At 42.6% G+C, this 14,533-nt stretch overlaps 1 protein-coding gene across 20 annotated transcripts in view; it reads right to left on the bottom strand.

The window, feature by feature from the left end:
* Nucleotides 1–13,718, bottom strand: part of LOC112607938 (transducin-like enhancer protein 4) — a 157,335-nt gene extending 143,617 nt beyond the window's left edge. For 12 of the 20 annotated variants that reach the window (XM_025359335.1, XM_025359320.1, XM_025359321.1 and 9 more), the window contains exons 1-4: nucleotides 12,651–13,718; nucleotides 11,689–11,786; nucleotides 10,539–10,602; nucleotides 9,323–9,367 (exon numbers count right to left, since the gene is read on the bottom strand). Coding sequence is in view for 19 of the 20 variants with exons in the window: in XM_025359320.1 (XP_025215105.1) it covers nucleotides 9,323–9,367; nucleotides 10,539–10,602; nucleotides 11,689–11,786; nucleotides 12,651–12,695 (252 nt within the window). In the remaining variant the exon portion in view is untranslated. Of the gene's footprint in view, nucleotides 1–9,322; nucleotides 9,368–10,538; nucleotides 10,603–11,688; nucleotides 11,787–12,111; nucleotides 12,314–12,650 lie in introns of those variants that run through there. The other 8 variants (XM_025359323.1, XM_025359324.1, XM_025359332.1 and 5 more) reach the window with 3 other exon arrangements.
* Between the last annotated feature and the right edge of the window lie 815 nt (nucleotides 13,719–14,533).

Here is a 14,533-nt window from a genome sequence, read left to right as displayed (position 1 = left end):
GCTGGTTACTAGCAAGGCCAGAACTAGAATCTGAGGCTTCGGAATCAGTTAAGCATTTGGGGAGAGGAGTAAAGCTGATGGTGGAGTATTCCAAACATATCAACTGGAATAAGGCAGAAATATCTATCATACCAGCGTTTTGACCTTGAGTCAAACCCAAGATCTATTTTACCGGCTAGCTGATTTCAAGCAAGCTATTTAGGCTCTGTGTCTCAGCCCCCGCGTACGTAAAATGCAAATACTACTACTACTATAATCTCATAAGATGGTTGTAAGAATAAGTGAAATACTATCGACATGATAAGCAATCTAAAATTGCTTACTGTTATGATTACTATTCTTTCAACGACATTATTCTATCTCTACTAATAGAAAAAAACTAAGACATTTTCAAAATTCCTTGTCCCTTGAAAAGAACTAAAAGCTTGCACTTTTTACTGATTTGCAGGGAAGTTAGCTAAACACAACACAATATAGTCAAGATCGATATTGTCCCACATTCATTCAAACCACAGGTACACAGACCTATTAATGGTAAAAGAATTCTTCAGATTAAACACTGACTCGTGATATAGTGATGTTCAAAATGAATTTTAAATTCTGTTCGGAACGATTCATGTTTTCATCTTTAAAAAGGCAGACTCAACATACTAAAAATACATGTATTCTACTTCAGCTATACTAACTTGTTTCTGAAAGGCACAGCAAGTTCGGTTGCTTTTGCTTCCTCTTTCCAAGTGTCACTTTTTCACAAACTAGTAGACAACACAGACCTGAGTATGCTTGAGATTCAGTATTTGTTATCTATCTTGCAACCTAAATACACCCTTGAAAATATTAAATCACACATATTCTTGGCTAGCTCTAACTGCTATTCTCTCATTCACCAAATATTTTATTGCGCACCAGCATCTATTATGCGATAGGCACAGTGCTCAACACAAGCTACACAGCAGTAAACAAAGAAAGGCCTGTTTTCATGGAGCTTACAATCTAGCACAAGAGACAGGCAATAAACAGGTATGTATCTAATATAACGTGTTTGCACGGTACAGTTCAGAATGCCAGACAGCCAGTTTTATGAAGCACTTTTCTAAAAGTGGACCTTGGCTTTATATTTCAGTATTGCTGATCCTAGACTCCCTTTGGGCAGGGCATAGGCAATGGGAGGGTAGAGGGGAGGGGAGGGAGAAGCTGTACTCAAACACAAACACAGATCAGATCTCTCACTAGAGATGACAGTGTAACACTCTTGGACTGCCAGTAGCATCACCATGCTCCTCATGTTGCAGAAAGCCAAACGCATCACAGAAACAAGCACATTATTTGCTGTTTGGAAACAGCATGGTCAGCGAAGGGAGCCCTGGAAGGGAAGTCAAGAAACCTACTATTTCCTCTTCTGCCAGTGACTCTCACTATGCAACCTCGGGCGCATTCGCTGACCTGCGTGAACTCTGGTATCCCCACCCGCGTGCTGATCCTCCCTGACTGTGACACTGGGCTAGTCTCTTAAGCCCTTAAGCCTCAGTGTCATCTGTTAAAGGAGGCCAGTAGAATGACACTGCTTGGCAAACTGTTGGGTACTCCACTGACAGAAGCTATTTAAATAAATACGTGGATCCAAGCTTGCTACCTGCTTTACAGAACATGAGGAAGATTAAAGAGAACATATAAAATGCCTTAAGCTCTCTGTAAAGAAAGGGTGTTACAGAGTACTAGTGCTTATAATTTCTACTATGACTATTCTTTCCAGTTACATTTTCTTGCAGTTTCAAATTCAGTAATCAAAATCATCCACAGACCTTCAGAAACAGAACACACAGTTAGAAAACTAGGACAGAACCGGAATTACAATAATAATAATAATGAGTTAAATAAGCCTGCTAAGAAATCAGAAAGCCAATATCCCTCCTCCTCCTTCCCCAACCTCTCACTTTGCCTAGGCTGCTGCAAGCAACAGGGCCCTGCAGAGGTCCCAAGCATACCACAGCCAGCCCAGGTTGGGGACAGAGTATCGTCTCGCGTGGGAGAGAAGTTATCCTTTCCGTGAAATGCAGAAGCTGCCTCCGCCGTACAATTCTTGAAGTGCATGGGGGCAAATCCTCAAAAAGAGATGACAATGCGATCCACTCACCACAGGACAGAGTACCTAAGGGGTATCCCAGAGTACTTCTCTTCTGCTTCTTTGAGGAACCAGCTGAGAAAATCCACACCCTGCCCATGTGTCACCCCTGGATGGAATAAGGGTTACACAGTGCAGCTCTCCACGGATAAGTTTTGGCTCAATCATATAGAAATAGCAAGAGCCTGGCATAAATGTTGGGTCAGTTCCCATGAAAACAGACAGAGTATATAGATTTGTGGTGATGAATGCCAGCTAAATCCCTCTTCACAGATAGAAAACAACTACCACTGACAGCTATTACGAAGGCAAAGGCAAAACAGCTCTAACTTTTGCTTTTGACTAAAACTTCTGAGGTCCTTCCCCTTTAGAGTAATAATTTCATAAACTCTTCGCACTGTACTTACTTTGAACAAGTCCTAAGCCTTGCAAACTGTCATTACCAGTGTAAATACTCCATTGCCCACGCCTAAATGTGCTGCCCCCTGCTTCTCTCCAACAGCCCGGCTTACAAAACTGATAATAACTTAGCCAGTATAGGACTACTGAATCTACCACCACTGCTGGAACGCTGAAGTCATCTTAAGAGGGTGTGCAGAGGGATCAAGAAAGTGCCTTCTAGAACTCACATCCCTGTCCCTCTTTCCTCTAACCACCAAATACATTATTGCTGTCCAGAAGTGGTAAACCAAACCATCAAATCATATCAAAGGCAAAAAAAAAAAAAAAAAAAAGCCACATTAAAAACAAACACAAATAACTTATAAATGCATTTTTTTAAACTTTTAATTCCCAACTGGTTTCCTCTACCTATCTTATAGCACAAGAAAAAAAGAAGAAGAAATAAAAAAGACATATTCTAGGAAAGCAAAGATTAAATGAAGAATGTGAAGAACAATGGGCTGGTGCCTGTACTGTCTCCTTCACCAATGCTGCAACAGCACCTAGAGATGTAGCTCATTAGTCCGGTCCATCAGTCCTAGGGAGCTCAAAGTGATATATACCTAGATACAAAGAACTTTGCCCATCAAAATAATACATAAAAATAAACAATATCCAGCAGGGATTAAGGGGCAGTGAAAAGGAACTATCCTTTTGTTTGAATGCTGCAAAGAAATTCCTTTAACAGTAAAAGCAAAACATCTGCCTTCATTTAAAACTGAGTTGTGTGATTTCCTGCATCTATGAACCTCTTTCTAAACTACAAAGAGGCTACAAAACATCACATTTTCCCCTCCCAGCTTCCCCCTTCAAAAGCTCACAAGATGGTGATTAACAAACAGCCCCTTGTCTGTAGGCACTCTCATAAGCCACAGGAAAAGATAAAAGTTAAAGAGAAAAACAAGTTTGTAAACAAATGAGAAATAGGTTGCCTAGGGAGGAAGCAAATTCCATCTTGATAAGCAAGCAGCTCTCCTAGCCCTTCTGTAGGAGATTCCAAGTGAAAGCAACCTCACCCTCTCACCCACCGAAAGCAGTCTGGATGCAGAGGGCAGGCTGAGCCATCCATGCACTCTAGGCAGTTGCAGAGAATCCCCCAACTCAAGAGGTTCTGCGTATGAGCCTAAAGTTCAGGGACTCTCTATTCCAGGAATGAACTGGGGCCTGAATCTCTAACCCATGGCAAACCCATCTCCCTGGAGATATCCTCCCAGGTAAATTTATTTGAAGTCCTGAATCCACCAACTCTTAGCTATATCACCTTGTGCAGAGCTGACCCTGTTTAATCAACTTTTGAATGGATATAATCCCTCTCTTAGGATCATTATGAGAACTAAAGATAAGAATTTTGGCAGTGTGCCCAGATCAGTGGTAAGCGCAAGCCAGGTATATAATAAACGTTTACTTCTATTGAAAGGAAATTCCAATTTCACTTAAGAATCACTGCCTTAGGTGAAAAATCCACAGATATCCTCCTATGATATCTCTAGAAAGACAAAAGAATCCATCATAGCAGAAGGAAAAAGGGAACTCCCCACAGTATTCGGAAAACACGCACCCTAAAACATACACACACCCTAACAGGTTAACACACACCCTAACAGGTTAAATTTCATCCTCTAGATCTGCTTCCCGTGCAGGTGCTGTGATAAGTAAAACGACAGCTCATTGGGTCCTGCCCAAGGTGCTTCCACTTACTTATCAACTGCCCTAAAGCTAGAGCCTCTGAAGGATTTTGGGAAAAAATCTAATTTAAAACCCACACTCATTTAGATTTACTAAACAGGAATAAATGAAGTTGGCCTCCTATTTTAAAATGCCCAAATGAGAAGTAAGGGGGAGGGGGAACCACCAATACTCTCCACTCCGTTAACATTCATTGTGGAATATTATGAGTGTAAATAATCTTAAATTAGAAAAGGTGGCTTTAAACCTTAATGAAAACCAAAAACAAAAGAACCCTTCCCACCCCCACACACATGATCTTATAATTGCATCTGAAGTTTATGCAGGCATCAAAACTTCACTTGCAATCTTTGAGATGTTATAGTCTAGTAGTATCCAGCCACTATTCAGGCCCTCTAGATTGTTATTTCCTAATGTTTATGAAGCAAGATAAAGTTCTGTCAGCAAAATCTTCCTTCGTTTACTAGTTACTTTCAGCTAGAACACCCCATCTTCGATGATAGTCCACTCTCATTATTATACAAGAGTTCAATTATACCTATCTCTGAAAAAAAAAAGCACTGGGTGAGAATACAACAGACACATTTGTGCCTCCATACGAAAACACCTACTCCTCCATCTACTCTTCTAAATCTAAGAGTACACAATAAGACGGAAGATGTGCAAAAAACTGGCAAGGTTCAAAAAAAAAAGTTATAAGGGAAATTTGGTCTAAACCGAACTTTTTCGACGAACTCCGCAGCAAGCAGTGTCCCCAAATAAATTTACTGCACCCTAGAATCAAGTACACTCAAGGCTAGAATGTCATGCCAGTCATATATTACTTCAATCTCAATAAATCTCTTCTCTCCAAATCCTAGCTGCTTTCTAAAATAGTTCACTAAAAAACACCAACCTAATTAACAACAGCTTCCTCTGCAACAGTGGCCTTGATTTCACTTATTTACACATTAACTGCAGCCTGCTTTTGGCCAATCCAGTCTATTCTCTGTACCATGCCGAGCCTTTTATCTGCCCTGGACAGCATTTTCTCCAGCAGATGAAGTAGATGCCGATTGATTTGCTGTCGAGCATGGTAAATTAATAGCAACAAATTGCTGAGGGCCCGTCTCGCTGCTCCACCATGCTTCGGCAGTTTTGCTTTATTTGCTCCATGATGGGCAGCAGTCGGCCTCTTCAAGTCAATTTCTTCTTAACAACCTGCAATACTTTTCAATGGTGAAAATAGAGCTGTTCCTTGTAAGTCAGAAATCAATATCTTATTGCCCTTAGAAAATGCTAAACAAGCAGTATTGGCAATCCACTTGGTACTAGAGGGTATCAGATATAATGCAAATCCATACTGCTTCCCTCCTTGTAGTTATTACAGTTTGCTAAAAGGTTCCTAATGTCATTTATCATCATTTACCATCGACCAAAGAGGCTATGATTATGATATCCTATCAGTTGGCAAGGCCCTTTCATTTCTATTCAATTAATATTTTAGCAGCACTCAAATAGTTGTGGCCCAAGTCTCGTAATAAAATTTACATGGCTTTAAGTGAAACAGGAGTTTTCTTGCTTTGATTAAATATATATATATACACACACACACACAAATACACACACATATAAAAATACACACATATAAAACATACATAAATGTGCAGTACTTACTTTTAGATTCCATGTGTTTCAGATTTCTAAAATTTCCTAATGGTTACTAAATTTCAAATGAAGAGGCTTTCACACTGTAGAATATTAACTATAAGGAAGGCATAGATGTTCTCATTCTCCGCTTTTCAAAAGGTGGCATGTTCATCGCCATTTATAGTTCCTATAGGTTTAATTCACACACCTACTGTTCCTAATCTACATCCAATACTCACTTTTTAGAATGGCAACCACTGCTGTCAGAGTCCCTCAGTGAGGACGTCTTTAATGACAGCATTACAGGTGAAAGATGGGAACAAGCAGCAACTCCACGCATCATCCCACTGCCCCCATCACCACCGACCCATTTAGAAGTCACACTGTATTTACAAAGAAGAACAATCAGCAGAAAAACTTAACAACTAAACCCTGGGTCAGTTGTCTCATACAAAACAAAAAACAAAAACCACACACTTAGGGAAATCCTTAGGGGATAAAGGCCTATGTTCTTTCATTTTTAAAAATTCCATTTTGAAGACGTCACACTAAAACATGTGCCATTTCTAACCATGTCCTATTTGTCATCTTCACTTTTATGCTAGAACTTGAGACAGTGGCACAGCATTAATTCCCATTATAGCCTAGAATACTCCATCCTAACTTTTCTGGTTTTTTGTTTTTTTTTTTTTTTTTTTTTGCTTCATCTGCTTAGCTCTATCAATCCTAAAGATTACCAGAAATTTAGATTCATATTTTATGTTCCAATTCCAAGTCATGTCACCAAGTTCCCCTTTAAAAAAAAAATTCCACTAATTCTACCAGACTAATGCTATTTACTCAGTTACCAAAATTTAAATTAATTATGTTCTCAAACATAATTGTTAAAAATTGGCAACATTATGCAGGCTTAATTAAGATTAAATCCAATTTACTAAATGTACTTTAATTGGTACTAATTACATTAGCTTTCATTTCGGAATGACAAATTCCCCATAGGTTTCATTTTATAGTTCTCTATCAGAATCAACACAGGGTGACTGATGATGAGCATCACATAGGAAGGGGAGGAGGGAGAATACTGACCTCCACCCTGTTTGTCTTCACTTCATACTTTTATCCTTTTATCAATTTGCTAAGTCACAGAGTCATGACTCCATCACAACCATCATTTTCTGTTCCAATGAAAAATTTCTCTAAAAATAAATATTCTGTGGCTAGCAGCAGCCAAGAAGAACAGGAACGTTAACCAAAAAATACACAAAGGTTTCAAATATCAGGGCCACCAATTACTAGGGTACTTCCAAGGACTCCCGGGACTCCTACTCTTGAACCCTTCGAGACACAAATCTAATAAGTGAATAAACCTAACCCGATCTTGAGAACTAGGCCCAATTATGCCGCAGGGCAACTTCCCTGCATTATTGCTGCTTTCCATTACAAGGGTATCCAGCGAGTACATCTGGAAGAGAGGCTAAGAGGAACTAAGGCTGTCTGCCTAGGAAAACAAATAAAGACAGATATGCCTCTATGCTTAAGGGGGAGAAAGAAAGAAAATATAATAAGTAGGTGGTTTGCAGGGCTGTCTGTATTTCATAATGTGATAAACTGCCCTCAGGATTCTTGATATGATTGAATTTAAAAGCAAAAGAAAAAAAGGGAAAATGTACTGTTCTCAATTTTAAATGGATGGCATTTGAGGCCAGCTGGACAAGAAGATGACAGAATTATAGTGGTATAAAATGTATAAAATTAAGGGATCTCATATACCCCCTTGAAAAAGAAATACATATAGCCAAATACAAGCTATGTGCTTCTTAGAAATGTAGATGTTACAGGGAGACCTGGAAACTAAGTGGTTAGGGTAAACAAGATACAGAAGGAGAAATAAAGGGACTAAATTAATCAACTGCTCCAATCTTTAAAAAGACACTAATTAATTTTGGAGGGTGGGGTGTGCACAAAGAAAGAGACACATACAAGATCCAGACCTCAAAGGAAATGTAATGAGATAATTAACAAACAGTATCTCTCATGTAATTTATTCCTGTAAGGTAGAACTAAGAGAAGTCCATCCATCAGACTGAACAGATTTTGTTTAAGCAGAAGATATTTACATTACTAATCTAAACAGAAATGGCAAAGATGCCAAAATAAGAATTTAATTTCAACAGACCATTCAAACTATACTATAATGCTAATATTGACATAACCAAATACCATGCAAAGGAAAACAGTATCTGAAATTAAAAGTCCTCAGTGTAAGCAACGTCTCATTTTTTTTCCAACTTTTTGTTTTCAAATACTATTCATCAGATTGCCTTTATTGTCCAACAGCCATCTTTTAAAGATCTACTATCTGGGGATGTTGTGAGCATGCGGAAAATAACTATACCCAAAAAGGAATCCATAAATAGTGAAGGCCTAATAGTATGTGCTCATTCCATGTTTTCTCAGCTTAGAAAGTAATGACATCCACCTTCACCATAAATAAGAAATGAAAAGCAGTAAGTCTTCCCTTGTCTTTTTCCCAGCAGGCAAACACATACCTATTCTGAAATGGCTGATGAGACCTGAAGCACTTCCACTAGGAGATCACCAAAAATAAATATTTCCTAGAGAAATTATTATTGCCAAACAACGTTTTACATATATGTATGTATATTTGTGTGTGTATATATAGATATATATATACGTGCTCTTATTCTTCTGTCTAGGAAATTTAAGCCAAACCATTTTATTATTCAGTCTCCTGCACAAAAAGAAGGCTGTTTGAGTCATATCTCTCAGTGCTTTCTGACTAATCATTATCTTTTTTTTTTGCTACTGAACTAATTGCTAGATTTCAAGACCCAATGTTGAACCTTATCACATCCTCCTATCAGGCTCATTTACTCTGTACAAATTTTGGAAGTAACGGTGATAGTTCTTGGTAAGACCCAACTAAGTAGCCTCAGGGGACCAGTACAAGGATTTTACATCAATTTCCTTTGTAGCTCCACAGATTTCATTTTCATCCTCCCAGCTCACCCTCTATCCATTCTTTCACATCAAGCCAATGAAGGCGCCACACAATTTAATTTTACTTTTTAATATTTTCCAAGAAAAGCTCTTTCACAAGACAAGTTTGCAATGCCCAAAATACATAAAGCAACTCTTTCAGAATAACAAGAGGATTTTAAAATTTAGCATCCTGCTTTTGAAAGTGTACAAAGTTTAATATGTATTGACTTTTTAAAATAACATTTGTAAATTATAAAAATTAGGATATGAAAGAAAGATGGGGAGCCACACATGAAAAAACAGCATTTTCTTCACTACCCAGTCCTTTAAATACAGGTAGCCACAACGGCTTGCAGAATAAAACTGCAAAAACATACAATTTTCTCTTCAAAGTATACCAGTATTACTGTCATTTAAAATGGTTATAAAGAAATAACTTACCTGCTTGTGCATTTCTATATTCAACCCATAGGACATTTCATAATACTGTCAAAGAAGGAAAAGCAATTAAATGCGTGACTTTCATCAAACAATCTCCCTAGTTTGTTCAAAATGCCCCAAGTAAATCTGAAACAAACATAAAAGTCTCACCTAAACCAATATCTTCATATAACCTACGCCAACAAATCAAGAGCCCATCGCTATCTTTAACCACCTTAAGACACAAATTCAAAGAGAATACTCACAAAACTAAGAAAAATTAAATTCAAACACAGCATTCTTAACATCTACAGTTGTCTTTATACATCCCAAGCAGATGCATCAAAAAAGTCTGATGAAAATTTGGTATCCTACGGATTCTTAATTCCTAGGCACAGCAGGCAAGTTAACAGAAAAGAATGTCTTATGCAAACGCTGATGTTTTGAAAGGAAGGTTGGAAAAGGTGATGCTACTTAAGAGTTTGATTTCTGATTTGTTAGTATACTGCTCATATTCACATATTTAAAGCAAAAAAGCTGGATAGAAAAATAAATGAGTGAGTTATTCTGGAGCTTTCTCGGACAATCATAAAAATATGCTTCATAATACTTCTGTAAAGGCAAATCTGGTTTTTTGAACGTGTAGTATAACTGGCATAGAAATTCTGGCAGAATAAATCAGTTATACAGGAGACTACGACGTTCCTCAAACCAATATAACACTACAGAAATTGAAAACACGCAAATATAAATGTAATAGTAACATAAAGAGAAAAAAATTTGAAAAATGGTTTGCTGTCTTTCCTTATCCATCACTCCTTTTCAAAGAAATAAGACATTAAAATGTCAACAGCATACAGAAAAACTGGCTAAAGTTGTTTGGAGCAAGAGCAGTAAAACAACAAAGAAAACCACTAACACAAAAACATTTTTGCTTGTGACTAAACAAAACAAACGAGGTTTTGTTTTTATTTTTTTTTTCTATCTGTAAAAAGAAAACACAGAAAATTATACCCCATGTGGTTGAACTTTCTGAAAATTCCAATCCAAGCCAGTTGTCAAAGGTAGGTTATAACATCCTAGAATTACAGGTTGCTAACAGACACATTCCCACAACTTCAACTGCACTGGCAGGGTGACTGTGATCTATCTTGCAGCCTCCAGCAATTTAAACGTATTCTTGTTTTTGGTATTCCAAACTAATAGGCACTTTGAATCTGTGACATGGTTTTCTTACCATGACATAATGCCGCTGCATCTCTGTCTTCTCACTGGCGAGTTTCTCACATTCCAGCTTCAGACTGTTCAAGACATAAAATACTCTAAGTACAATGATCTTAATTTACGTCCTTCAACTCTTAAACACATATTTTAAATCTCACTTACAAACAACTAAATCAACAATCTTAAATAAATACCCCCATCATTATGGAAAGGGAAGTTCGGGAAGGGGGTCACTGGAACCAGTCAGGACTTGCCCCTTCAATAAGGATCGTATATGGGGTTTTTGTTTTTAGGATTTTTTTTTTTAATTAAGTTTTAAGGAAACAAATCCTCTAATCAGTTTAATTCAGGAACTTCCTCCAGAATTGAATATTCACTTAATAAAACAAACACGAAAATAAACCTCAATAATGACTGCACATACAAGCACAAATAAGTCCTCCAAAATGTCACAAGGGAGTTTCTTTCATGTTCTACAAAGAGATTAATGGAAATACGAATCAAGCATGTCTTATGAATGATGTCTTGTTTTTTTCCCTCCAAAACACACAGACAAGTGGAACACCACCACCCAGGGGCAAAGTGTCAATCGGGTTCAGTGGCTTGTTTTGGTTCTCGTATTTATGAAATAAGAATTAGGCATCATTAAAAAGCCAGCCAAAGAAAAATGTCTCAAAGGCACCCTAAGTCTAAAAATCGTCTATAAGATGAAAACATTTTTTTCAGCATAAAAGTAATGAAATCGCTCACTCCGACTTCCCTGGGCTCTCAGCTCTTCAGTGGAATGGCAAAAAGAAGTGAGAAGGAACCAAGTCCAGAGTAATAAAGAACCAAGGATGTCAAAAGGCCCCAGAATCTCCCCAACCTTTCATTCTCCTGGCCCCAATAAATCAATATCGAAAGTTTGGCCTCAGCGTTTTCCAAGTCTCCCCAGTTTCGATTGTTCTGCCTTCTTTTTATTTACGGTAGAAAAAAGAAATCTTTAATTTATTTACACCTGCCTAAGGAAGGAGGCCTTGATTTGCCCTTTCTGCCCACCGAGAAAAAAAAATAATAGTACCTTTGTGACGCCCCCACAAAAAAGGAGGAGGGTGTTTGTGTGTATTTGTGGGGGAGACAAGAGCTAAGCAAACAGGAGGATCAGCTAAAGTCAATATCGTTACCTGTGGTATTGAGCCTGTAAAAACTGAAACTCTTCCTTAATCCGATCACAGGATTCGGAAATTGTAAATTTAAAGGGTTGAGCAGGCTGATGCGGTGCCTGAAGAACAACAATAAAATATTTAATTAGCCCACATCACAGGCGAAGCAGGGAGACGGAGAAAACATATCACGCGGCGTTAGCGGGGAGTTGGGGGGGTCATCGCGCACGCAAGCAAAGAGCGATTAAAACTCTCCTCCCGCAACCCTCCTCGCGCCCAACAGCCCAGGCAGGGGCTGGTTTCGAGGTGGTCCCGGGCCTCCGCGTACTCCCGCCCGCAGCCCTCCCTCCGCGCCCCGGACCCCGAGGGTTCGAGCCCCATCTCCCCTCCCCGGCCAAAGACGGGCGCCCAGGGACCCGCGCGCCGCGCCCACTCCCTCCTCACCCGGAATCGAAACTGGCCCGTCGGGGGTACCCGCGCCATGGCGTCGGGCTGCGGTCAGGCCGGGGAAGGAGGGGGGCAGCAGCCACCCTCTCGGCTCGTTCTTTCGCTCGTTCGCTCGCCCCGGGGGCCCGCGGCGCGAGGGGCCGGCGCCCCGCACTTCCGAGCCGCAGCCAGCCCAGCAGCGCCGCCGCCGAGGGCGCCCTCCCCGCCCGGGCGCGGAGTCGCGCCTCCTTCATCGCTCGCCGCCCCCCCTCGAGGAGTCGCGGCGCGGGGACCGCAAACGGCTCGGCGCGGCTTCCAGGGGCTTCAAAGACAACAATAAGAAAATGGCTACAACTCAATTGCCTCTCCGCACCCCCTCCGAGGGCCACCACGCCGGGGGCTGGGGGTGATGGCGGGCGGGCGGCTCCCGGCGCGGGGCGCCGATTTCGGGCGGCTCTCCACGCCCCTCCGGCCAAAAGACACAACTCGGTGCGCAGAGGGCGACGCGGGGAATCTCCCAGCGCCCGGCGAGCCCGCGCCCCGCTGCCCGCACTCACCGGGTGTCTGGTCTGCGGGTACATCTTGCTCAGGTCGCGAATCATCCAAGCCGATTTAGTTCGCTGCGCTCGGCAGAGGCGCGCGGCTCATTGGCTTTAATGGCCCCGAAGAGGAGGCGGCCGCGGCGGCGGAGGCGGCCGGCTCGGTCTGAGGGGCGGCTCGGGCGGTCCCGGCCCCCGCCGGGTCTCGCGTGACACGGGCGGCAGGAACGCGCGGCGGCGGCTGGGTGCCGGCAGCCGGGCCGCTCCGCATTCCCCGCGGGCGTCACTGGCCCGCCGCGGGCATTGTCCGGCGCGCGTCTCCCGAGGCAACGCTCCGACGTTCAGCTCCGCCGAGGCGCACCCGCCGAGCCCGGCGCCGCGGCAGCCGCTCACCCAGCCGGTAAAGTGCGAGCTCCGCGCCCCACCGCCCGCCGGCAGCGCCGCTTGCTCGCTCTGCGTCCCACTCCAAACTTTTTTTATTTGTCTTTTAATTGGTTGTTATTCCTCCGAATGAATGATCTTTCTTCTTCCCTAAAAGCAAACACAAACTCCTTTGGTTCGGAAGAGGTCTCGGCGGTGCTTTTTGGTTTCTCTGGAGATTTTTTTCACTTCACAGCAACGATCTTTTAAAAGGCACCTTTTAGCTTCTTTTACCACATCTCATTTCCTTATTTTTCTTCCTTCCTGTTTTCTTGTCTTTTTTTTAACCCCAAATTGAAGGGGATTATAAAAATAAAAGAGTGAAACGCTTGCGGCTTTTTTTTTTTTTAATTCTCTCTCCTTTCAAACTCTGCGAACACCACCTCAAAATAATATACAAGTGTGTGAGAAAGGGGGAAGAAAGCAGCCAACAACCCAAACACCCGCTCAGAACAGCTCTAACAACACGCTCTGTGTAGGTGACTTCTTTGACCAAATTTAGCAGCAGCTAATCATTAACATTCTGATACATATTCACAACCTTCAGCGGAGGGGGCCGTGGAGCATCCCGGGAGATGTAGTCCGCCCCGGGCGACCCTGCCTGAGAATACTGCCAGATTGACTACAATCACCGGCCCGCCACGCGAGTGCTCTGGGGCGCTCTCCAAGCGCTCCGCCCACCCCCGTTGCGGTAGGCGTCTCCAGCAACCAATCAGAGGTGGCTGAACATTAATCGCCGTTCTGTGTTAGTGCCCATCATTTCACTGCTGACAAATGGCAAGCCAGCGGGGAGGAGCCAACCCAGCTGAAACCCACGTGGGGGCCGGGCGTCGCCTGTAGCTCCGACCAATTAACGAAGAGGAATGAGGTTGGCAGAGGCGGGGCGGAGATGGCCCGCCCAAGGCGGAGCTTCGCCTTGGCTGTCGTTCCTTAGCGCGAGCGTTCGAACCGGGGAAACATTTGTTCAGCTGTCAATCAAAGTAACGTGGGGTTGAGAGAATCCGCGGCTGCTGCTGTTGCTGCTGCCCTGGCTGCATCTTCAGAATTAGGTGTTGGTGGCGGTGGTGGCGGCAAAATAAAGAGGGTGGAGGGGGCGGTGAGCCTGGGGGCTGGTCAGAAGATCTCCTTCCGAGTCTCGTCCTCCCGCCCACCCGTCTCCCAACCCAGACACCTTCGGCCCCTCGCTCCGCAGCCGCGCCAGGAATGCGGACTAATTAGGGTCCAATGTCTCCTTAAAGAGACAAGCTCGGCCTTGTGTAACGCGCCGAAACCCCTGTTGAGACAAGAGAGGGAGGATCACGCTGATCCCACTTCGTTCGGTTCACATCAATTTTACGCGCCGCTGGAGCCGGCATAATTTTCCGTGTGAACGCGGACTCGGTCCCCTGTTCTTGTTTAGAGCCAGAGATGGAGTCGCGAGATGCTGGCTGGGGCCGGGGCCGCGGGGTGGGCGGGGAGCTCGTCCCTCCGAGCCCCGCGGG

The sequence above is a fragment of the Theropithecus gelada genome, chromosome 15, assembly GCF_003255815.1.
Source record: "Theropithecus gelada isolate Dixy chromosome 15, Tgel_1.0, whole genome shotgun sequence".
Classification (NCBI taxonomy): domain Eukaryota; kingdom Metazoa; phylum Chordata; class Mammalia; order Primates; family Cercopithecidae; genus Theropithecus; species Theropithecus gelada.
Note: the sequence above shows the minus strand (reverse complement) of the source record. Positions and strands in the feature narration are given on the sequence as shown.